This window comes from Anolis sagrei, chromosome 5, assembly GCF_037176765.1.
Source record: "Anolis sagrei isolate rAnoSag1 chromosome 5, rAnoSag1.mat, whole genome shotgun sequence".
Lineage (NCBI taxonomy): Eukaryota > Metazoa > Chordata > Lepidosauria > Squamata > Dactyloidae > Anolis > Anolis sagrei.
The window spans coordinates 66,972,860-66,993,190 of record NC_090025.1 but is presented as its reverse complement, the minus strand read 5'-3'; the positions used below and the strand labels follow the sequence as shown (position 1 = coordinate 66,993,190).

The following is a 20,331-nucleotide window of genomic DNA, read 5'->3' as shown; positions in this document are numbered from 1 at the left end:
TAATACTATATATGTTTCAGACGGGTCTGCCTCAGTTTTAACATTATGATATGCCTAACTCCTTTGCCTCTCTCATTGGCATAAATGTTCTAAAATTGGCCTGCATTTCCCCTCATTTAACCCTCACTACCTCCCAGCCATTTTATGTGAGGCTGAATAATAAAATAAAATGTGCCTGTATCCAGAGCTCAGCACAGAGATTAGGACATTAAATTTACCTCTCCTCTCCAGCACAAATAGAGGTCCAGGGAGCTGCCAACACTGGCTCAGACACTGTGTCCATGTTCGCACATGTTGTGTACTGTGACTGGCAGCACCTCTGCAGGGGTTTCAGGCAAGAGTCCTTCTCATCACCTGCTACCTGATCCTTTTAACTGGAGATGCCGGGGACCTTCTGCGTGCAAAGCATGTGCTCTCCCATTGAGCTGTGGATCCTAGAGTGAACATCCACTCCCCTCTCCAACCCCGCTAATGTCCCAATGTCTAGTGTTTCAGAAGCGTGTGTCATTTTGCCACATAGGTTGCAAATGAGACTTTGAAAGTGCATAGCCCACTACGCAGACTTGAGCATGGTAATTAAATTGTTATACAGCGTTGTGTTAACATTATCTTTGTAGAATCCACAGAGACATACTCACAGCATGCTCATTCTGTTGGCGGCAGCAGCAGCACCAGCACAATACCAATCTGTAGAACGTCGGAGGAAGAGAAGAAAGTCACGGTCATTAAAGCACCACATTATGCAGGGATTGGCCCAGTAGATGAATCAGGAATCCCAACTGCAATTAGAACGGTAGGAAATGCTGTGTGTGAGTGTGTGTGTGTGTGTGGTTGCGTGCATACTTTGTACAAAGAATTGATTGTTGGTAATGGCTTCTTTTCCACATTCTTCTAGGCTTATATAATGTGGAATAGACTGTGCGTAATCAAGGGACTCATGAATATAATGCCGTGAGTGGTAGCAAAGCAGGGGGAGGATGGCGGTGTATAATTGGAGTGCCTTGTCTTCTTTATTATTACTTTTGTCATTGCAAAGATGTCAGGAGACCTACAGCCGCCTTTGTCCTTTCCTTCCTCTGCGCCACCTTTCCATATTTTGTTTGCCTTGCCATGTGAAAGTTTGCTCAAAGTTTGGGGCATTGTGGTGACTTTTATTCTTTGCATGCGTGAGTTAACAGGAATCGAATGAATGAATTCTCTCTCGCACTCTCTCTCTCATGCACACACACATCCCAAGCAATCATTTATTTAAGTAGTAGCATAGGGAAGCACAGCACAGAATTAAGCTTCTTCTTTGCTGACTTCGAAAGAAGCATTGAAGGGAAAAAAAACTCTTTCAGGCTGGCTTTGACAGCTTGCCACTAGTTAGTGCTTGAGTGCTTTCAGGATGCCGTACTGAAGTGTTTTGTTTTTAGCTATGCTGAAGCATTCTTTCCACACTGTTGGCTGGGCAGCGCCTTCTAGCTGGTCCAGGCAGCAGCAATAGCAGCCGCAGCTGGCTTACTAAGGAGGGAACGGTTTGCCGGCCTTCTCAGCTGAAGAAGCGAGTGAGTCAGTCGGTGCACTGGCCGAATGAAACGCCTAGGAACCAGGATGAAAACGCCTTTGCAGGTGAAACCTTTGGGAGGTGTGAAAGTCGAGCCGCTGTGGGTAGTTGGTGCCTGCCAACTCCAAGCTGGCTATATAGTTTCCAGAAGCGGCTTCGGGGGAAATAGAAATTAGGGAAAGAAATGGAATTGATGGTGAAAAGCAATAGGAATGATTTCATTCATATTGAGTGGGGGTGGGTCTTTACAAGAACAAAAAGAACGAAGAAGGGAGGGAGATGCTCAGTCAGATGAAGCTTCTTTTTATTATCATTTTGATCAGGCTGTGTTGTGTGAACGTCTTTTAAAGAATGAGTAGCACTTTTAAAGTAACATCTTTTAAAGAATGAGTACTGTAAAAATTCCTGAGGTTTGCATCCTGCTTCAAACAGACAGGTCCCTGAATATTAACAAGGACATTATTCTGTGTTTGTTGGTTGCTCAGTTGGCTTTTAAAGAATGCTGATTAATCACAGAGGAAGGATATATTAGTTATATAAGAGTATAAATTAAAATCCTCCCAACTGTACTTAATGGGTGTGGCACATGGCCAGCTATGTATTTAAACCTCCCAATCAGATTGTCTAGATCTTTTAAGATTGTTATAAAATTCCTCCTGTTTTGGAGGAATTTTATACAGTTCTGACTGTGTAAATATTTCCATTTTATACAGTTCTGACTGTGTAAATATTTCCTAAAATATAATATGCAGTCCTGCATGTGTTTATTCAGTAATAAGCTAAATTGAGTGAATTTGATTTCCTAGTGATTTTGCATAGGACTTGCGGTGGGGTCACCATTTATATTTTTGCAAATGTTAAATAGATATGCCCAGGATTGCAAAGACATGAAACCTAGAAAGCTGCTTGCTTTATGCTGAACTTGGGACTGTTTGCAAAGTTACCTCTTAAAAAACAGTTCACACAAATTCATCTTAAGTTGTGTACCAAATTCATCTACAACAGCACAGGTGTTTTTGAATATGATGCTAACAGTGCCGTCTGCAGCTTGATCATATGTGAAGTTCGCTTTTCACTGAATCTTTCTAAAATTAGTGAAGCTTACTAGGCTTTAGAAGATTTAATGTTGAGAAATATATACATTTCTGTGTGCATCTTTGTTGGAGGGAAATTTTATAAATGAATAATACATAGTATGATAGCAATCCTGCTCAAGTTTTCTGCTTTTCTGAAGACCTTCACTTTCCTGAAATTAATTCTTTTTTACCACAATTGAACTTACTTCCACATAGCTAAGCAAGGCTACTACTATTACTCAAAAATAGTTTATCACAAGTGTTTTCACTTAGTAACTTCAGCATTTGTCTCCAAATTATCACTTTAAGGGACAAAGTAGAGACATGGTTCCTTTATCATGAAAGTTTTGATCTACATTAATGAAAATTGGCTGATTTCAGTAAACCATAGGTGACAGTTACTTTCAATGTACATATACAAGTTGAGCATCCCTTTTCTGAAATTCAAAATATTCCAAAATCATCCACATGGATGGGTGAGATAGTGTCACCTTTGCTTTCTAATAGTTGAATGGACACAAACTTCATTTCATTCAAAATTATTAAAAAACATTGTGTTTGAAATCTCCTTCAGGCTGTGTTTTAAAGCATATAAAAGGTAAAGGTTTCCCCTTGATATTAAATCTAGTTGACTCCAACTCTAGGGGGTAATGCTCATCTTTATTTCTAAGCCAGAGAGTCAGCATTGTCCATAGATACCTCCAAGGTCATGTGGCTGAAATGATTGCATGGAGCACTGTTACCTTCCTGTCAAAGTGGTACCTATTGATTTACTCACATTTTTGCATGGTTTTGAACTGCTAGGTTGACAGATGCTGGGGCTAATAGCAAGAGCTCACCCTGCTCCCCAGATTCAAACCACCAACCTTTTGATCAGCAAGTTCAACAGCTCAGCACTTTAACCCACTGTGCCACTAGGAGCTCCTTAAAGCATATATGATACATAAATACATGATATATGAATTGCATATGTAGATTGGGTCCCATCTTTAAGATACCTTGGAATACATACGTGCAAATGCAGATATTCCAAAATTAGAGGGGGGGGGTGAAATCTAAACTTTCCTGGATGATGGATACTCAATCATTCTTGCTTTCAAGTGTTTTGTTGAATATGCCCCTTCTGTAGGAAATATATGCACTTGTTAACATCTCTACAGTGGATCTCAAGAAGTAATAGAATGCCATTGATTGTAGTTACTTCTGTAAAGAAGTAGCATTTGATTGATGTTGGAGTATCAAGATTAATCTGCACTTTTCGCTCATCCAACCCCTGAGAGAGTTCTAATACCAGCACATGATGCTAACTTCAGCTCATAGTCATATCAAAACAATCAGGATGCTTGACATACTGATGACACTGCACTCCAGATTGTCCAGCAGTCCCCCACAGCAGCTGCATCGAAGATATTCAAAAGCATTTGAGATGAGAGAACATTTAAGTGGTGAGCACTTAACTGTCAAAGCACCAAAACTCATTTCTCACTTGACGTAATGAAACTGGATGCAATCTATTAACTGTTTTCCGTTTGTATACAGCAATCCCTTTTTCCAGGAGGAATATGGGCACTTCCTTTATTGCTCACTACCCCATTCCTTACAAACTCTTCACACTCTTCTGTTGGAAGGGACGCAAGGATTTCCTCCATCAGATTATATGTCTCTTTTCGGAGCTTGAAAAAGTTACTATTTTGGACTATAGATCTAACACTGACCCAGCCAGGATGACCCATGTGTTGATGGATTCTGGCAGTTGTATTTTACAGAAAAAAAATATTTCCAGACTGCAAAATTCCAGTACCTGAGCCACCTTGGAATAGGAACCAACAGTGGACTGCAATCCCCTATGTGCCCCCTCAAAGCAAATCTGAAAGGCTGAGTCCATTTTTTAATTCTGTGGAGGGCTGCAAAGAGAAGTGAGGGGTGTGAATGTTTGATCCATTCAGCCAACTGAACCATGAATTTATCCAAGTTCTTCCCAAAGTTATTCCACTATAGCAGTGGTTCCCAACCTGCGGGTCCCCAGATGTTTTGGCCTACAACTCCCAGAAATCGCAGCCAGTTTACCAGCTGTTTGGTTTTTTTGGGAGTTGAAGGCCCAAACATCTGGGGACCCATAGGTTAAGCACCATTGCATTATAGATTGTTGTCATGGTGCAGTTCTCTCATGTTCTGATTGAACAGTGTCCATGCCATCACTGATGAAAGAGACAACTTACCCATCTTCATCACCATTGTTTTTCCCACACGCACTGGAAATCTATGTGTTTTTGTGCTTCTCAAGAGAACCACTTCTCTAGTATACAACATTAGCACTCATACATTTCATTTCATTTCATTCTAATAGGTAATGTTGACTGCAAAAAGGAGAAAGTAGACCTATTTTTGGTCAACGTATCTCTGTAACTTGAAGCTGTCACTGCCTGGAGCACTTGCTATATACTTTAAAGGACATGGCAGAAGCCAGAATGTTTGCACTTTAGTATCCACACCTAAATATAAACCATTGTTTGACAGCCCTTAAGAGAAGCTGAATGTGCAGCTTGTCTTTTAAGAACAGGACAGTGGCCATTCCAGCCTTTAATATCTCTGGATTCAGTTCCATCTGTTTGGTAGAAACCTTCCATATAATAAATGTGTCCCCCTTGTGTAGCAAAACATGGAGTGAAAAGGTCTGAATTTATTTATAAAATAACTGTCATCTGCAGCAAAGGGAAGCTCTAGCAGTATAACAAATATGTCTATTGTTTACAGATGTTGTCTGATTTTGGAAGCTAAGCAGGGCCAGCTCTAGTTATTACTTGGATGGACTTTCACATATATTCCCAACACCTTAATATAAAAATGTTTCTATATCTGAAAGGATTCAGTTGTATACATTTTTCCTCCAATTATTTTCCTAAATGGTAGCAAAGTATTATTTTACTGCTTACTGTATTTTCTAATTAGAATTTTATCACATGTAAGTGAGGAAAGCGGGAAAAAGCAGAGGGAGCCATCTTTTTACATTCCCTACCATCAGGTCCCGTGCTTTTCCATGTTCAGGGATGGCAGCTATCCCACATCCTTTCCCCCACTTCTACACAGCTTTTCCCAAGTAGACAGTGCAGTCTTCCCTCTGTTTCACAACGGAGTCCCACAGGAAACCAGTGGAAGTGGTCTTGAGTCATATTATGGCCACCATGGAACTTTGTTTCAGCAGAACAGAGAAACAGAAAGAAGACTGTCTGATAAGGTCCTTACTTGCTTATATAGGAATCAAAAGCATATTATATTAAACTGATTGCATAAGTAGAAATAAAACAACTTTAGTTTTACTCAGAACACATTTTAATATTTGTATCCAGTTTTTTCAAAAACTACAGGAATGATGCCATATATATATATGTTCTCATCACATTTTATGGAATACTTTATATACTATAGAGACAGATGACAGATACTTAGTGTAATCAGCATATTGGAATCTGTGAACTTTCCTAGGTGGCCCCACATCTTAGAGGAATGGAAAATAGATACCTACAGACTCACAAAGGGGGACTTAAAAAATTCCCCTTTTGGACCATCTATTCTAGAATCCTCTCTATTCGGCACCCCAAATCTGTTTGTAGGAATGACCACTGTCCTAACAGACCCAATAAAGAAGATAATGCTGTGAAACTATTGTCAGATATTTGTAGCATTGTAGTAAACAGCTTTGAAAGAACAAGGTACCCAAGTCTGACCATTTGGTTTGCCTCTTTCTCAAAAGCTTAATTGGTATAAGCTCTTGGAAAGTGACCAATGTTCCTAAATAGGCAGGCATTTCATTCTGCAAAAATGTGTCTTTCCAAACCCTTGCTGAAAGATATCATTGTTCACTATGGGTCTCAGTGTGTGTTCATGCCTTCATGTTGTCTGTCAACTTATGGAGAACCTATGAATTTCATAGGATTTTCATAGGCAAGAGTATTCAGAGTTATATAGACAGCAGTCCTGTGTGTTTGATGATTTTCCATCCAAGTAGTAACTAGGGCTGGCCCAGCTTAGCTTCCAAAATCAGACAACATGTGTAAACAGTAAACATATTTGTGTGAGAATGAGAGAAGGGAGGTTTGAGAATAATAGAACTGTATATTTGATATATCCTTGCTTTTTCCATCATGAAAAAGATTATTTGTTAGTAAAAAGGAACAGATGCCCAAATTCATCATCTTCACAGTTTGGGGCATCACTACACAAGGCCTCCATGATCATTTGCCCACGTACTGTTAGGTAGTACAGGGTTTTGGTTTATATTTGAACTATGATCTATCTTGTGATGTTTGGATCATTTGGATTGCCAAGAATAACCATCCATGTATCATCCACATACACCAGAAGGCAGTGGAAACTGCATTCCACTGTATTGTACCCAAACTTGGCCACTTTGGGAGGCCACTTTCAGTGTATGTTTCTTTAAGGCTATGCTTGTTGATGGCAGGCTAGAGATAAGGTGTTTTATTGTATTTTCCATTTGCAAGTCAGTTTTGTATTCTCATCCACACTGTCATGTTCAGTTGGGAAAATGTCCATCTGGAATATAATAGGAATTAATCGGCGGTGAAAACTGTTCTAGCATAAGTGTGTCCATTTATGTCATCCACTGCAATTTTTTCATTTATACTGAAATGCTATCTCAAACCTTTATTTTTATTTATTTATTTAAATATTCATATCTAACTCTATCTTAGGGCCTCAGGCCATCTTACGAGAAAATCAGTTGAGACAAGTTTAAAATAATAATAGTAACCATTTTAAAAGCACATTAAACCATTTAATATTTAACACCATGCCATTTTAAATGCTATTCAAAATATTTAAAAATCATTACACATATGCAGGCTCTAGATCCCATCTGATCTTAAAAGCTAAGCAAGGAAAACTCTGCATACTATAATACTTGGATGGGAGACCACCAATGAATACCTGGTGCTGTAGGCTATATTTAAGAAGAAGTTATGAATATGGAATTCATTGGGTTGCCATAGGTCAGCAGGCAACTTGAAGGCATGTACAGACATACACACACCATACACACTTCAAAAGAAATTAGTTGTGTCATTCATGTGGAGGAAATTCCCACAAAAAGAATTTGGTATTAGGATTAGAATTGATTTTGAAAATAAATAAATACTTGTGTTCATCTTTACATTATTATATTACATAATTACATTTTCAATTTTTTTAGTTTTTCTTTTTTAAAAAAATACAAGATTTTCAAACCTAAGAAATATCCTTAAGGTTTTTTTGTGGGGAAACTTATCATTCCTCTAAAACAGTGATTCTCAAACTTTTCTTCACTACAGACTCCCTTTTAAATACGTTTGTTGCCACTGACCCCCAAGACTTAACTCAAGATTTAAGGCACATAAAATAATTATTTCAATTTTTCTCATGAACATTCCTTCAAATTTAGAGAGAAGGGAATATGTTGATTATATTGATCTGTTAATGTGCACACTTCTATTATAATATTTTGATTATAATGATTCCATATGAATTCAAAATAAGAGTGTCAACACTAATGATAGTGTTGGGAAATTCTGCATCTTATATTAGTTCCTTTTTTATAACCCTTGACCTGATTCAATCTTTCGTGGAACCCCTGTGACAACATTGCGGACCCCAGCTTGGGAACCACTGCTCTAAAGCATTGGAGAACATACATCTGACCCAATTATTAAGGACAGAGAGAACAAGACAGCAGCCATGTTCCCAATGGTAATTTTTCATGAGCAGGACTTGGTTATGTCCTTATTCCAACACATTCACGATAACATATGTAATAGAATAGTGTTGATATTTGTTTTGAGAGCCTATGAATAATGGTTAAGCACCCACATCTACTACCCTACCCTCTCTTCCCTGTCCCCCAAGGATATTACATCATGATGGAATGGTGGGGTATTACTTCCAGTCAAGTTTGTGACTCCATCTATCAGGCCTATAATCTTTGACTGGGAAATTCTGCATCTTATATTAGTTCCCTTTTTATAACCCTTGGCCTGAACATGCAAGTCCCATCCCCTTTCAGAGCCTGCCTCTTGCAACCACTACCTGGCCTTGCAACATCCTAGAAAGTTGCTAAAGCCCTTTGGAGAAATTGGATAGGGGTAGAGGTGCCATCTGTAGAGTTGTGGTGCTCTTTTTGATCCTTTGATTAAGGGAGTGTTCCTTTGTGAGTTACCTCATAACTGCAACTAAAATCTTAGTCAAAAAAATCAACCCAAAAACCTGAGTTGTCTTATCCACAATCAATGTGAGCATTGTAGCTTAACTCTTATAAAAAAAGGAACCATCCCCTACTCTGAACAAGGTGGCAAAAGAGCTCGGTCCACCACAGGAGAAAAAACCCCTTTTATTCTCTCCACTATGACACCACTTCTAGCCTTTTTGAATGCCTAGGTGAGGAAATCACAATGGGAAATGGCCAGGGATGGGCTGTCCTCTGAGGAAGCATTGATGTCTTCCCCTTTTTGCAGAATGAACCTCGACTTATCCATGGGTCCATAATTTTGACCCTAAAACCTGCCATGAGGTCAACTTATACATGCGTACATACGATACAGTCCTCTGCATGAAAGCTCATGACATCTTAATGGTGAAGCCCAGCAAACTTTCAGAATAATAATTATTATTTGTTTAATGTATTGTCGAAGGCTTTCATGGCTGGAATCACTAGGTTCTTGTGGGTTTTTTCAGGCTATAGGGCCGTGTTCTAGAGGCATTTCTCCTGACTCTCAAACAAAATTATTTGTTTGTTCGTTTGTTTACTATACTTATACCCTGCCCTTCTCACCCCCGAAGGGGCACCCAGGGCGGCTTAGAAACTATGGCAGTAATTCAATGCCAGATTCAGACAATAACAATATCAGTAAAACACAAAATTACAAAACTGTAAAAAAATACATATAAATTAAAATAGTCTTTTCCATAGTTATCCATAAAAGTGCTCTGATCAGTGAAGTCTGTATTCATGCTAACTTAAAACACATAATGATATCTCCTGTGATAAATTCCTCATTAAAATCTTACCAGTGGCCTTGAATGACATATTCCCCTTTGGGAATTTTGAACAGTGAGAATTTTGAACAGTTTCCTCCAGCCATCTTACCTTCTTCAAGAATTAATCTTCAGAGAAAAACATGGATTTTTGTGCAACAAGCCCCCTTGTCTTCGATGCGGAAAACTGCTTTCCTGCATGGTTTTGCTCAAGTTTTTCGACATGAGAAAATTGGTGTTTTTCTCCACATAATAATTCCTACACATCGGTTTAGGATCTTCATATACAATGGCAATATTAAAGAAGAATATTCTTTATAGCATTGCAGGGAGAAAACGAATTCTTTTTGCTCTCATCTGAGGATGAAGTACTTGGGGATTCAAATCCCTAGTCTAATGCATCCATTCATTTTTTGCATTGCATACTTCATTATCAGTTACACTAAAAAAAAATTGGTCAGTTTCTCCTTCCTTTTTAGTGGAATAAATCTACAGGTCTACACTCTTGTACATCGTACTATACTTTATAAAATAACCCCCAATTTTTAATAATCGTCAGTTTTAAATGCCTTACATTTATCATTTATAATCAAGTAATGCTGTTTTCTTAAGAGTTAATAGTGAGCTCATGGGTTGTTCCCATAACAAAAGAATAAAAGATGCTTGCTGTCACAGGATTTTACTATCGCTACAAAAGATCTAATCAAGAAAAGAATTGAGCCACAAAATTCCTGTGCAGTTGCTGGTATGTGTTTTACTTTCAGCCACACAATCCAATATAATTGCTGTACAGTCAACCTTCTGGTTATTTGGATGACAAAGAGGCCTTTCATTTACGTGTGAATAACTAAGTCCAGTCCATCCGGATTTGTTTGACTTAAGGAGCGTTGGAATACTGTAGCAAGCTTCTGTGTGGGTTTTTTTAAAAAATGGGTATTTGCCCTGTGAAAAGTGTTGGTTGATTATGGACTGTTGTACAGGCTAAGTAGAATGTAGGGCAAAAAGGAGAAAATCCACAGAGAATAATAAATGCCTCCATTAACTGTACAGGCCGTCCCCAAATTGCAAACAAGATAGGTTCTGTAGATTTGTTCTTCAGTTGCATTCATATGTAAGCCAGAACAGGGACATTTTGAAGTGTATCTCCAGTGATAGATAGATAGATAGATGCAGCGGGTTAAACCTCTAAGCTGCAGAACTTGCTAACCAGAAGGTCAGCAGTTCAAATCCATAGGATGGGGTGAGCTCCTATTGTTAGCTCCAGCTTCTGCCAACCTAGCAGTTCGAAAACATGCAAATGTGAGTAGATCAATAGGTACCACTTCAGCAGGAAGGTAACGGTACTCCATGCAATCATGTCAGCCACATGACCTAGGAGGCGTCAAGGGACAACACAGCTCTTCAGTTTAGAAATGGAGATGAGCACCGCCACCCCAGAGTCAGACTTAACTATATCTTTGGATGGGATAGGGAAGAGTTAACACCCCTGTGTTGTTTGTTTTGCTTTTTCTGCCCCTGTGATAATTGGATTTTGAAAAATGTGGCTTGTTGTGGAAACAAGGATTGGTGAGAAAGCTTCAGTGGAGACACCTTTCCTCCCATGATAACTCTTTTAGGAATGAATTTCCCTTCTGAGGGGTAGATTAATTTCTCTCACTTCCTGTTGTCTCACCCCCATTTGTAACTATGAGTCATTTGTAAGTCCGATGTTTGTAACTCGGAGACTGCTTATATATTTCCAGATGAATCATCACCTGATTGCATATACTTCTTCAGTTGCTTAAGCAACACTTTTAAATAAGTACTACTGTCTAATGATATAACAATGGTGTTTTAATCTTTTACAACAAAGAAAAATGACAGAAGTTGAATACATTTGAATTGGATCCATGACGAATGACACTAACTTTGCATTAAACTTTTGGCCTCTGGAATATAATGAGGTGCATTTTCACATATTATCCTATGTTTGGCCCAAGTATAATAGATGCGTCCACGTATTTACTTGACATAGAAAGTGGCAATGTGCTTTTTGTCTTCAGACATTCACAGCATCACTGTACTTTGCTGTTCTCTCCCTTCATGTTCCCTGGAATGAAAGGGGATACTTATGCATTTTCATCACAGAAAAAAATATTTCTGTGCAGAAATTATTTTCTTGACGAAAATACCATTTGCCAATTTCATACAGAAGTTCTGAACTGTCAATAGTGTTTGAAAACTGCACAATTTTAAAGGGCTGTCTTATAGCAGTTGGCATTGCTAAAATTACTCTTCCTCAATTACTCCGGCCCCTAGAAGCTCCTTCCATATGATATAAAAGTGTTTGAACTGGTTTTAACGTATATGTTTTCTCTGTTAATAACCTTGTGTCTATGTTTTGAATACTCTGTACATTCTTTTCTGTGTTACTGCATGTATGGAAATGGCCCTGCGTCCCTTAGGGGAGATAGAGCAATATATAAATAAAGTATTATTATTATTATTATTATTATTCCCAAATATTGCAAATAAGTGAAGCCCTACAGAATATTACACATGAAGATCTCCACCAGTTAAGGTCCCTAAGTCAAACACACCTCATTCTCATGGGAATAAGCCAAACACAAAGATTTGCATTATTCCATTCCATTGTATAGCCTACTTTACTTTTGTACCCATTTTTGCCCCTTCTAATTGTTTATAATTTTATTATTTTTAGACAGTTGACAGACCGAAGGATTGGTATAAGACGATGTTCAAGCAAATTCACATGGTTCACAAGCCTGGTACGTCTGACTTCATCTTCTTGCTACAGTTTTGTTGCTTTGTAGCTTGCTGTCAGATTATTACTATATATAAGTGGCCATTCAGTAATAAAATGCTGTGAACCAGTAGGCATTTCTTCAACCCATGTAAGTATATTAGTGTACAGTTGATGTATTGTTCTTTAGGGAAAATCGGTGAACATGCTTAACAGGATTTTCAAGATGTAAAGAAAACTAAAAAGGATTACAGTGAGTGCATTAAAGGAACTATGTAGCACAGGATTTCATATGCCCTTTTTGGGAATTAGGATGGAATTATTTTCATTGCTTCTCTCTACCAGGGCAACTAATCTATTTGAGAATCCCAACTATAGAATAAAAGCAACGACCTTGACTTATATATGAGGCCTTTAGATGTTCTGCATATAAACAACAGCTCATATGTGTATTCTTATTGAACAAAGGACCCACTGTGTATACTAACTAATAAGAGTGAATCTTTCATTCAATAAAATAAAGGAGAGAGAACATGACTGGTCCAGGATCATGCAATAAGCTTCATAACGGAGTAGGAATATGAACTAAGTCTAACTTGAATAAGTCTTGGGCAATTAATTTTTTCATTACCTGTAAAGTTTTCATTTGCATAAAATATTATTCTGATTTTAACATTTAAAGAGTCCTTGTTTTCCTACCACCACATTACAGAGCACATCAGAACACAATACAGACACACAACCACCAAAGAATTTGCTGATACATATCTTAAGATGGTGTCTGCTAGCTGTTATTACTTTTATTAAACTTAGTGGGGGAGTTTCATTTTCAAAAAGATGCCGTCTTATAAATCAGCAACATTTTTCATTTCATTAAAGGGGTTTTGTTTACCCATCAACTTAAACACAGCATGACTAACTAGTGAGGCTAAAACTTAGTAGACCAGCATATCTTTTCCATTCAGAACATCAACAGATTAACTCTTGGTCTCTCCAGATAGAGTGGGAAAGTCCCTGGAAAAACCAGTGCAGGTTAGCATAGGGCAGATGATTTGATGCAGTCTAAGCTACTGTGATCTTCTAGGTCCATGGCCAACTCACTAGCATCTTAAACTGATACATACAGCAGTGGAACCCGCTGCCCTGGAGTGTGGTGGAGGCTCCTTCTTTGAAGGCTTTTACATAGAGGCTGGACGGCCATCTATCAATGGGGGGGGGGTGGCTTTGAAGGCGATTTTCCTGCTTCTTGGCAGAGGGTTGGACTGGATGGCCCAAGAGGTCTCTTACAACTCTATGATTCTATTATTATTTGAGCTGACTGACACATTTTCATTTATCTTATTTCCCATATGAAAATTATGCTTAGGACCTGCAGTCTCAGAGAAATTCTGGCTGGTCCGTGTGAATTGAGATATGGCCACATATTCCTCTGAAATTGTTTCACATTTCTGTAGTTTAGTCAGCTGATTCCAAATAGTGATTTATCTCTGGATCTAGGCTCACTTTTTCCAGCAAGGTGGGGAAATATATACAGGTTCACTGCAAGAATTGGAAATCTGTGTGCCTCCATATGGAACTACATTACATGTGTTCACAATTGACCATTCATATTGTGACTGATTAATTTCAACATTCTTAGCGAGACCACAGGCTCCCCTCTCCCTCTATATGAGTTTATTCACCCTTCATACTTAGTCTATTGTAAGCATAAAGCATTTCTAAAACACAGGATACATATCAGTGGTCCTGATACGTGTCCTGTATTCACAAATTCATTTTTAATCCATGGCAAATGATGGGAGGAGACCTTCTTGATGCTGGCCTCCCAGCTGTGGAATAGTCTCCATTAAGAGGCTCAACAGTCATATAGTTGTCTTCATAATACCCACATGATCCGTAATCCTGGTAATTTCAAAAGACACTTTTCACTAATATTGGACATCCAGGCATTAGATATAGGTACAGCTAGTAATAACGTTGCTCCTCCCATGTTTGCCATGGGAGAACATTCATATACCCCTGGCTATGTTCCTATGGTATGGTAGTAATAGTAGTAAGGGGCATGAGATATTTATCTTTGGCTTATTTTCTTTAATCCTGATATAAGGAAATAATAATAATATTAATAATAATAATACTTTATTTATACCCCGCCACCATCTCCCCAAGGGGACTCGGGGCAGCTTACATGAGGCCAAGCCCAACAACAGATCAATAAAACAACAAGCAGTAAACAAATAAAATAAAAATATAACTCACATATAGGCAATAACACACAAAAATTTAAAACCTATGGCTGGGCCAGATGTAATAGATTAAAATTTTAAAATAAACACTGGGCGTGAACAGAGGTAGGATGAATCTAAGCAGGAGGATTTTAAAGGATAGTGTAGGGAGAGCAGCCCAACAGGTAGTTAAAGTGCTTCTGAGGACATTTTAAAGGGAATTGGTCAGAGCAGGGCATTGTTTCCTTTATTCAGGGAAGGCAAACTGGAACAGCCACATTTTCAGGCTCCTCCTAAAGACTGCCAATATGGGGGCTTGACTGATATCCTTGGGGAGTGAGTTCCAGAGTCGGGGGGCCACCATAGAGAGGGCCCTCTCCCTCGTCCCCACCAATCATGCCTGCGAAGGAGGTGGGAGCGAGAGCAGGGCCTCTCCAGATGATCGAAGAGATCGCGTGGGTTCGTAAACAGAAAAGCAGTCATGCAGGTAGGCGGGTCCCAAACCGTTCAGGGCTTTGTAGGTCAGAACCTGCACCTTGAATTGGTACTGGAAAATGAATGGTAGCCAACAGAGCTCCTTAAACAGGGGCATAAACCGCTCCCTGTAAGTCGAAACTATTTATAGTTCCCTGGAAACGCAACTTTTTATATATACATAATTAGGGACAATCTGAGCTAAGACGGGAGGGTTATAGCTCAACAGGAGAATGTGTGCCTTGCATTTATGAAGGCCTAGTTTAGTTTTAGTTATAAAGTTTTGAGGAACAGAGCTATTAAAGCTCCTTCAAAATGGGTTGCTGTCTATTAAGAGCCATTGTGTAGAGTGTTAGTATGGCTTAGAAGTTGATTGGCTGAGGAATTAGTTAATTGGTCAGACTGCAGCCAGCCAGGATAAAATTCTATTAAACACTGTTGATTTCCATGGATAAAGAGTAGATCCTGTACCAACATCTCCCTTATTTAAAAAATGCAGACCTTAAAATATGCTTAACTTTGGCTGGCTCATGTCAGGGTAGCACGTTTGCTTTTTCAAATCCCGTGACTGGTTCACATTGACCTGCAGGATGGTGTTTGTATCAGAAAAAAAGCCATATCATTTTCCCCCTTCAATTTCTTTGTGTGTGTGTAGCGGTATAGCAGCATGAGGGAAAATCACAGAGAAGTGACTCCCACACCACTGGTGAATAAGTGTGAATTGGCCACTTGTGGAAACTGCCAAAATGAAAGAAAATAACTCACAGCGTTTATATCCCCAGTGATACAACAAGCATATGTTCTCCAGGTCTGAGATGATTAAAAATGGATAGCAGTATATGAGACAGAGTCCAGAAGTAAGATGCTTACCTCCAGGCTGACTGTTTTCTTTGTATTCCCAAAGATAAACCTGGCTTATTGTAATAAAGCGACAGATATTCCACTACTGTAACATTTATTTTTCTTTTTGTAGATGATGACACAGACATGTATAATACTGCATATGCATATAATACTGGTAGGAATGATTCCTTCCCTTCACATGAGTCTTTTTCTTGTGTCTGCAATCATGTTAGCTAACCCTTCTGGTCCAGTCTTCGTGTGCTTCTGTAACTACTATTATTGCTGATTGATCTCTAGCTGTGCTTTGGTATCGTGGTTTATCTGATGTCAAATGATTTGGTTTGGAATGATTTTTAATCCACCCAAAATGTATTGGTAATATTTACCTTACTCTCGTTTTATAATAATAATAAACTTTATTTGTACCCCGTCCCATTTCTCCTAGGGACTCGGGGCAGCTCACAACATAATAAATACAGTTACACACATAAAATAAAATAGAGAAATAATAATACATCAAAGTAATATAACAACAAACAAATAAGCTAAAACACATTAGCTATTTTGTAAGCTATTTGGACAGATTCTGGCTTATGGCAAACTTGGGAAAAAGTAACTTGTAAACTAGATCTCCCAGAATGTTCCAGCTTTCATTTCTGAATGGAAGCCTTCTGGCTTTTTTTAGTCTAAACATCTAGCAGATCCTTCTTTGATATAATGTTAAATGTAGGACCACTATTTGTAGCAGAGAATACAAGTCCAAATTTCTAACAATAATATGTTTTGTCAGTAATGTAGATAGCTGCTTAGAATAGTTCCATATGCCGTGCATAAAAGTTTTTAAACATGATCACAATTCAGATAAAGCTGTGTTTTAATAAACTTCTCATTTTGATGGCCAAGAGTTAACATTGAGATCTAAATGACTCAAATGTGTTTAATTTTCACTGAATTATGCTGTTTAAAATTCAATTCAAAATGTAAATTTATATATCTAAACTGTAACATAGATTTCCATTTAATCTGTAATTACATCACGTTTGCAATTGAAGCAAATTGAACTTAATGGATATTGACAAAATAGCAGTAGAAGACTGGAAATCCCTGCAAAAATGTACATTCGACGAGAACATATTGACTCTCAAATTACTCGTCAATAATAACATGAGATATATAGATATGTATTTATAAGCAAATCTGTGTTGCACCATAGTGCCAAAAGTACTATAAGTGTTAAGTTCATATCACACAATTGAATTTTTGTTTGTATACAAAATGATAAAAGTATTACTAATATGAAGTGTATGGATCACTGTCCAGTGCTAATTCTGAGCAAACATCACCTATTAACATTATTAACAAAAGCATGCCTAAATATGCAAATATATACTGATTGTCTGTATGTGTATGTCTGTTTCAACTTTCTGTAACAATAAAAAGGTTAAGATCTCATCAGGAAGGTTTTCATTGTCTTTATATATGGCCACATTTGACTAAACATGCAATAAAGTCCCCTACCTGCTTTGGACTGTTAAAGCTGGTATATTATCAAGTCATTGGTTTATGTAAAACCTGGAAAAGTTACCCTTTTCAGACTACAACTCCTGGGATTTTTCTTGGCCAAATGCAATAATCAGTTCTCCTTACAACTTTGCTCAATATCTTGGGCAGTCAGCCTCATTCAGTGGGGCAATTTGGAAGTCCCTGAACAGACTCAGAAGTGGAGTGGGCAGAACAAAAGACTACCTGGCAAAATGGCACTACCTAAAAGAATCCCACACCTTATGTGACTGTGGAGCAGAACAGACAACTCCGCATCTGTATGCTTGTCCACTATGCCGTGCTTCATGCACAGAGGAAGAATTGTTGGAGGCTACAAACAATGCCATTGCTGTTGCCCGTTTTTGGTCAAAAGATATTTAGCCACCTACACCCTTCTATTTTTATCAGTTTTATACTAACTTATGCAATGCTTTTGATACAGAATAAATAAATAAGCCTCATTCTATTTCAGTTTGTATGGATATCTGTATTTTAGATTCTTCTGTGTGTGTGTGTGTTTGTCTTTTGATAGGTAACTTCAGTCCATCCTATTCGGCCCAAGCACATCCTGCTGCAAAGACTCACACATACAGACCACTGACGAAAAGTACTTCTGACAATGGCAGTGATGCCTTCAAGGTCTCATCCCCTGTACCTCCACCACCTCCAGCACCACCAATTCGACCACGGCAAAGATCTGCACCAGAAAAGTGAGTCTTTCTGTCATTTTGTAATACTGAGTTTAGAACCAGCTGGTTCAGCGTCACTATGAAAATTCATCACTATGGGTTAAAACATAAAGTTAGGTTTCTTCTGTTATACAGTGATTACTTTGCTATTCCACAAATAATCCATAAATAAAAAAGCAATTGTTTTCAACCTATGGGTTGCGACTCCTTTGGGGGTGAAACAGCTCTTTTACAGAGGTCGCCTAAGACCATTGGAAAACACACATTTCTGATGGCCTTAGGAATCGAGACACCACTAACTTTTCCCTGCGCCCTTTGCTTCTCGGAATGCTTTTCTTCTCCAGAAGGAGGTGATGCTGTCACTTATTCCCACCCTGCCACCATTTTAGGAGAAAGAGATGGGATTGTGAGATTTGCTTTGGAACCAAAAGGGAAGAGAGGGGAGGAGGGGGGAGGGGGGAAAGGAGAAGGTAAGGGAGGGGGCCTAGGGAGGGGGGCCTGGGTGGAGGGCAGGGCTTAGAGAGGCCTTCCATGGCCGGATACCAGGGAGAAAGAGAAATAACAATGAAAATACATCTTGCATATCAAATATATGTTTTTAATATGTATTTAACTTTAATTTTTAATCTTTAACTTAATGTATTACAATTGTTTGTTGTTCGAAGGCATTGAATAGTTGCCATATGTAAAGCTGCGTTGTGTCCCCTTCAGGGTAAAGAAAGACAGGATACAAATAGAGTAAATAAATAAATAAACATTTACATTACAGTTCATAACAGTAGCAAAATTACAGTTATGAAGTTGCAACAAAAATAATTTTATGGTTGGGGGTCACCATAACATGAGGAACTGTATTAAAGGGTCACAGCATTAGGAAGGTTGAGAACCACTTAGTTAAATAGCCTTCTTGGGGCCTGTCCAGACAGGACCTTTATTGTGAGCCGGGAGAGCCTGCCAAGGCTTCTAATGGAGGGCATGTAGGTTTTTATTAGTTTTCTAAGGGGTCTGGGGGCTTGGGGGGAGGGGGTAGGGCCTCCACACATTCGCTCAGGCTAGTCCCAAGAGAACGTGTGGACACTCACCCCAGAAAGTGCACACTTTCTGAGGTGGGTTTGGACAGGTGTTATTTTAACACGGATGCTTCTGGGATAAAAGCCTGTCTGTATCTGGCCTTGGTGATGCTCTAGCCCTCTTCCATTTGTCATCTCATCATTTCTATCAATATAGAACCCTCATGTGGTTGCATCTATGTCCTGCAGGGTGCGGCTCATGGGTCATTAATGTATGGCATTTTTTTTTTAAAAAAAAGCCCTGCCAGTATTTTAATGTGGGTAACAAAAAGTAAGTGTGCCAAGTTTGGTCCAGATCTGTCAAGCATGTAGGAACTTTTGAAGTACAAACTTACAACCATGCATACATATTTTCACCTTTATTTATATAGATAGATGATATCATTGATTATGTTGTGAAACATGGCTTCCCCCCCCCCCCTACAAATTCACACTTGACATTCATGTGTAAATATACAAATTTTCAGTAGAATTTTAAATAAAATACTTTTTAAATAGCAATTTATTTTTAGGCTTTAACAAAAAAGCAAGTTTGATGTTTCACTTTTCTTCTAAATGACAAGAGTGCAACAGGAAAGACAGTTTAATACAATTGTTGATTTCTTAATTTTTTTTTTAGAAATGAGTGGGAGCCACCTGATAGAAAAGTAGACACACGCAAATTCCGTTCAGAACCAAGGAGTATTTTTGAATATGAGCCGGGGAAGTCCTCCATCCTTGAACATGAAAGACCAGTAAGTGAAGTTGGTTAAGCGTACTATCTTGATGAGATATTTTCTACTATTGAAATCAAATTTTATTTTGTTGAATATAAGGAGGTGCTTTGAAATGGAGTTTCTTTTTTCCTGAAGCTGGCCAGGTCATTTAATCCACTGTTGATTAAAGGTTATGAACAAGATACCTATGAAAAGATTTTTAGTGAAGTTAGTATTGTATGATAGTTAACACTGCTGTCATTTGTGTAACTGAGAAATTTTCGAGATGATTGTGTCACTTTAAAACACACTCACATTTTTACTTCTTAAAGAGTGAAGCAAATATTTACAAGTCTCTAATGACAATGTGTGAATGTGGACAGATTACCACATTCTGTGGTAACC

General features: G+C 38.4%; 1 protein-coding gene across 15 annotated transcripts in view; it reads left to right on the top strand.

The window, feature by feature from the left end:
- The window catches only part of SORBS2 (sorbin and SH3 domain containing 2), a 222,447-nt gene that overhangs the window by 139,337 nt on the left and 62,779 nt on the right, over window positions 1-20,331 (top strand). For 12 of the 15 annotated variants that reach the window (XM_067468738.1, XM_060778609.2, XM_060778608.2 and 9 more), the window contains 5 exons: window positions 618-793; window positions 12,347-12,413; window positions 16,061-16,105; window positions 18,005-18,182; window positions 19,851-19,965. In XM_067468738.1, coding sequence (XP_067324839.1) covers window positions 618-793; window positions 12,347-12,413; window positions 16,061-16,105; window positions 18,005-18,182; window positions 19,851-19,965 — 581 coding nt within the window. The remainder of the gene's footprint in view (window positions 1-617; window positions 794-12,346; window positions 12,414-16,060; window positions 16,106-18,004; window positions 18,183-19,850; window positions 19,966-20,331) is intronic. The other 3 variants (XM_067468740.1, XM_060778614.2, XM_060778621.2) reach the window with 1 other exon arrangement.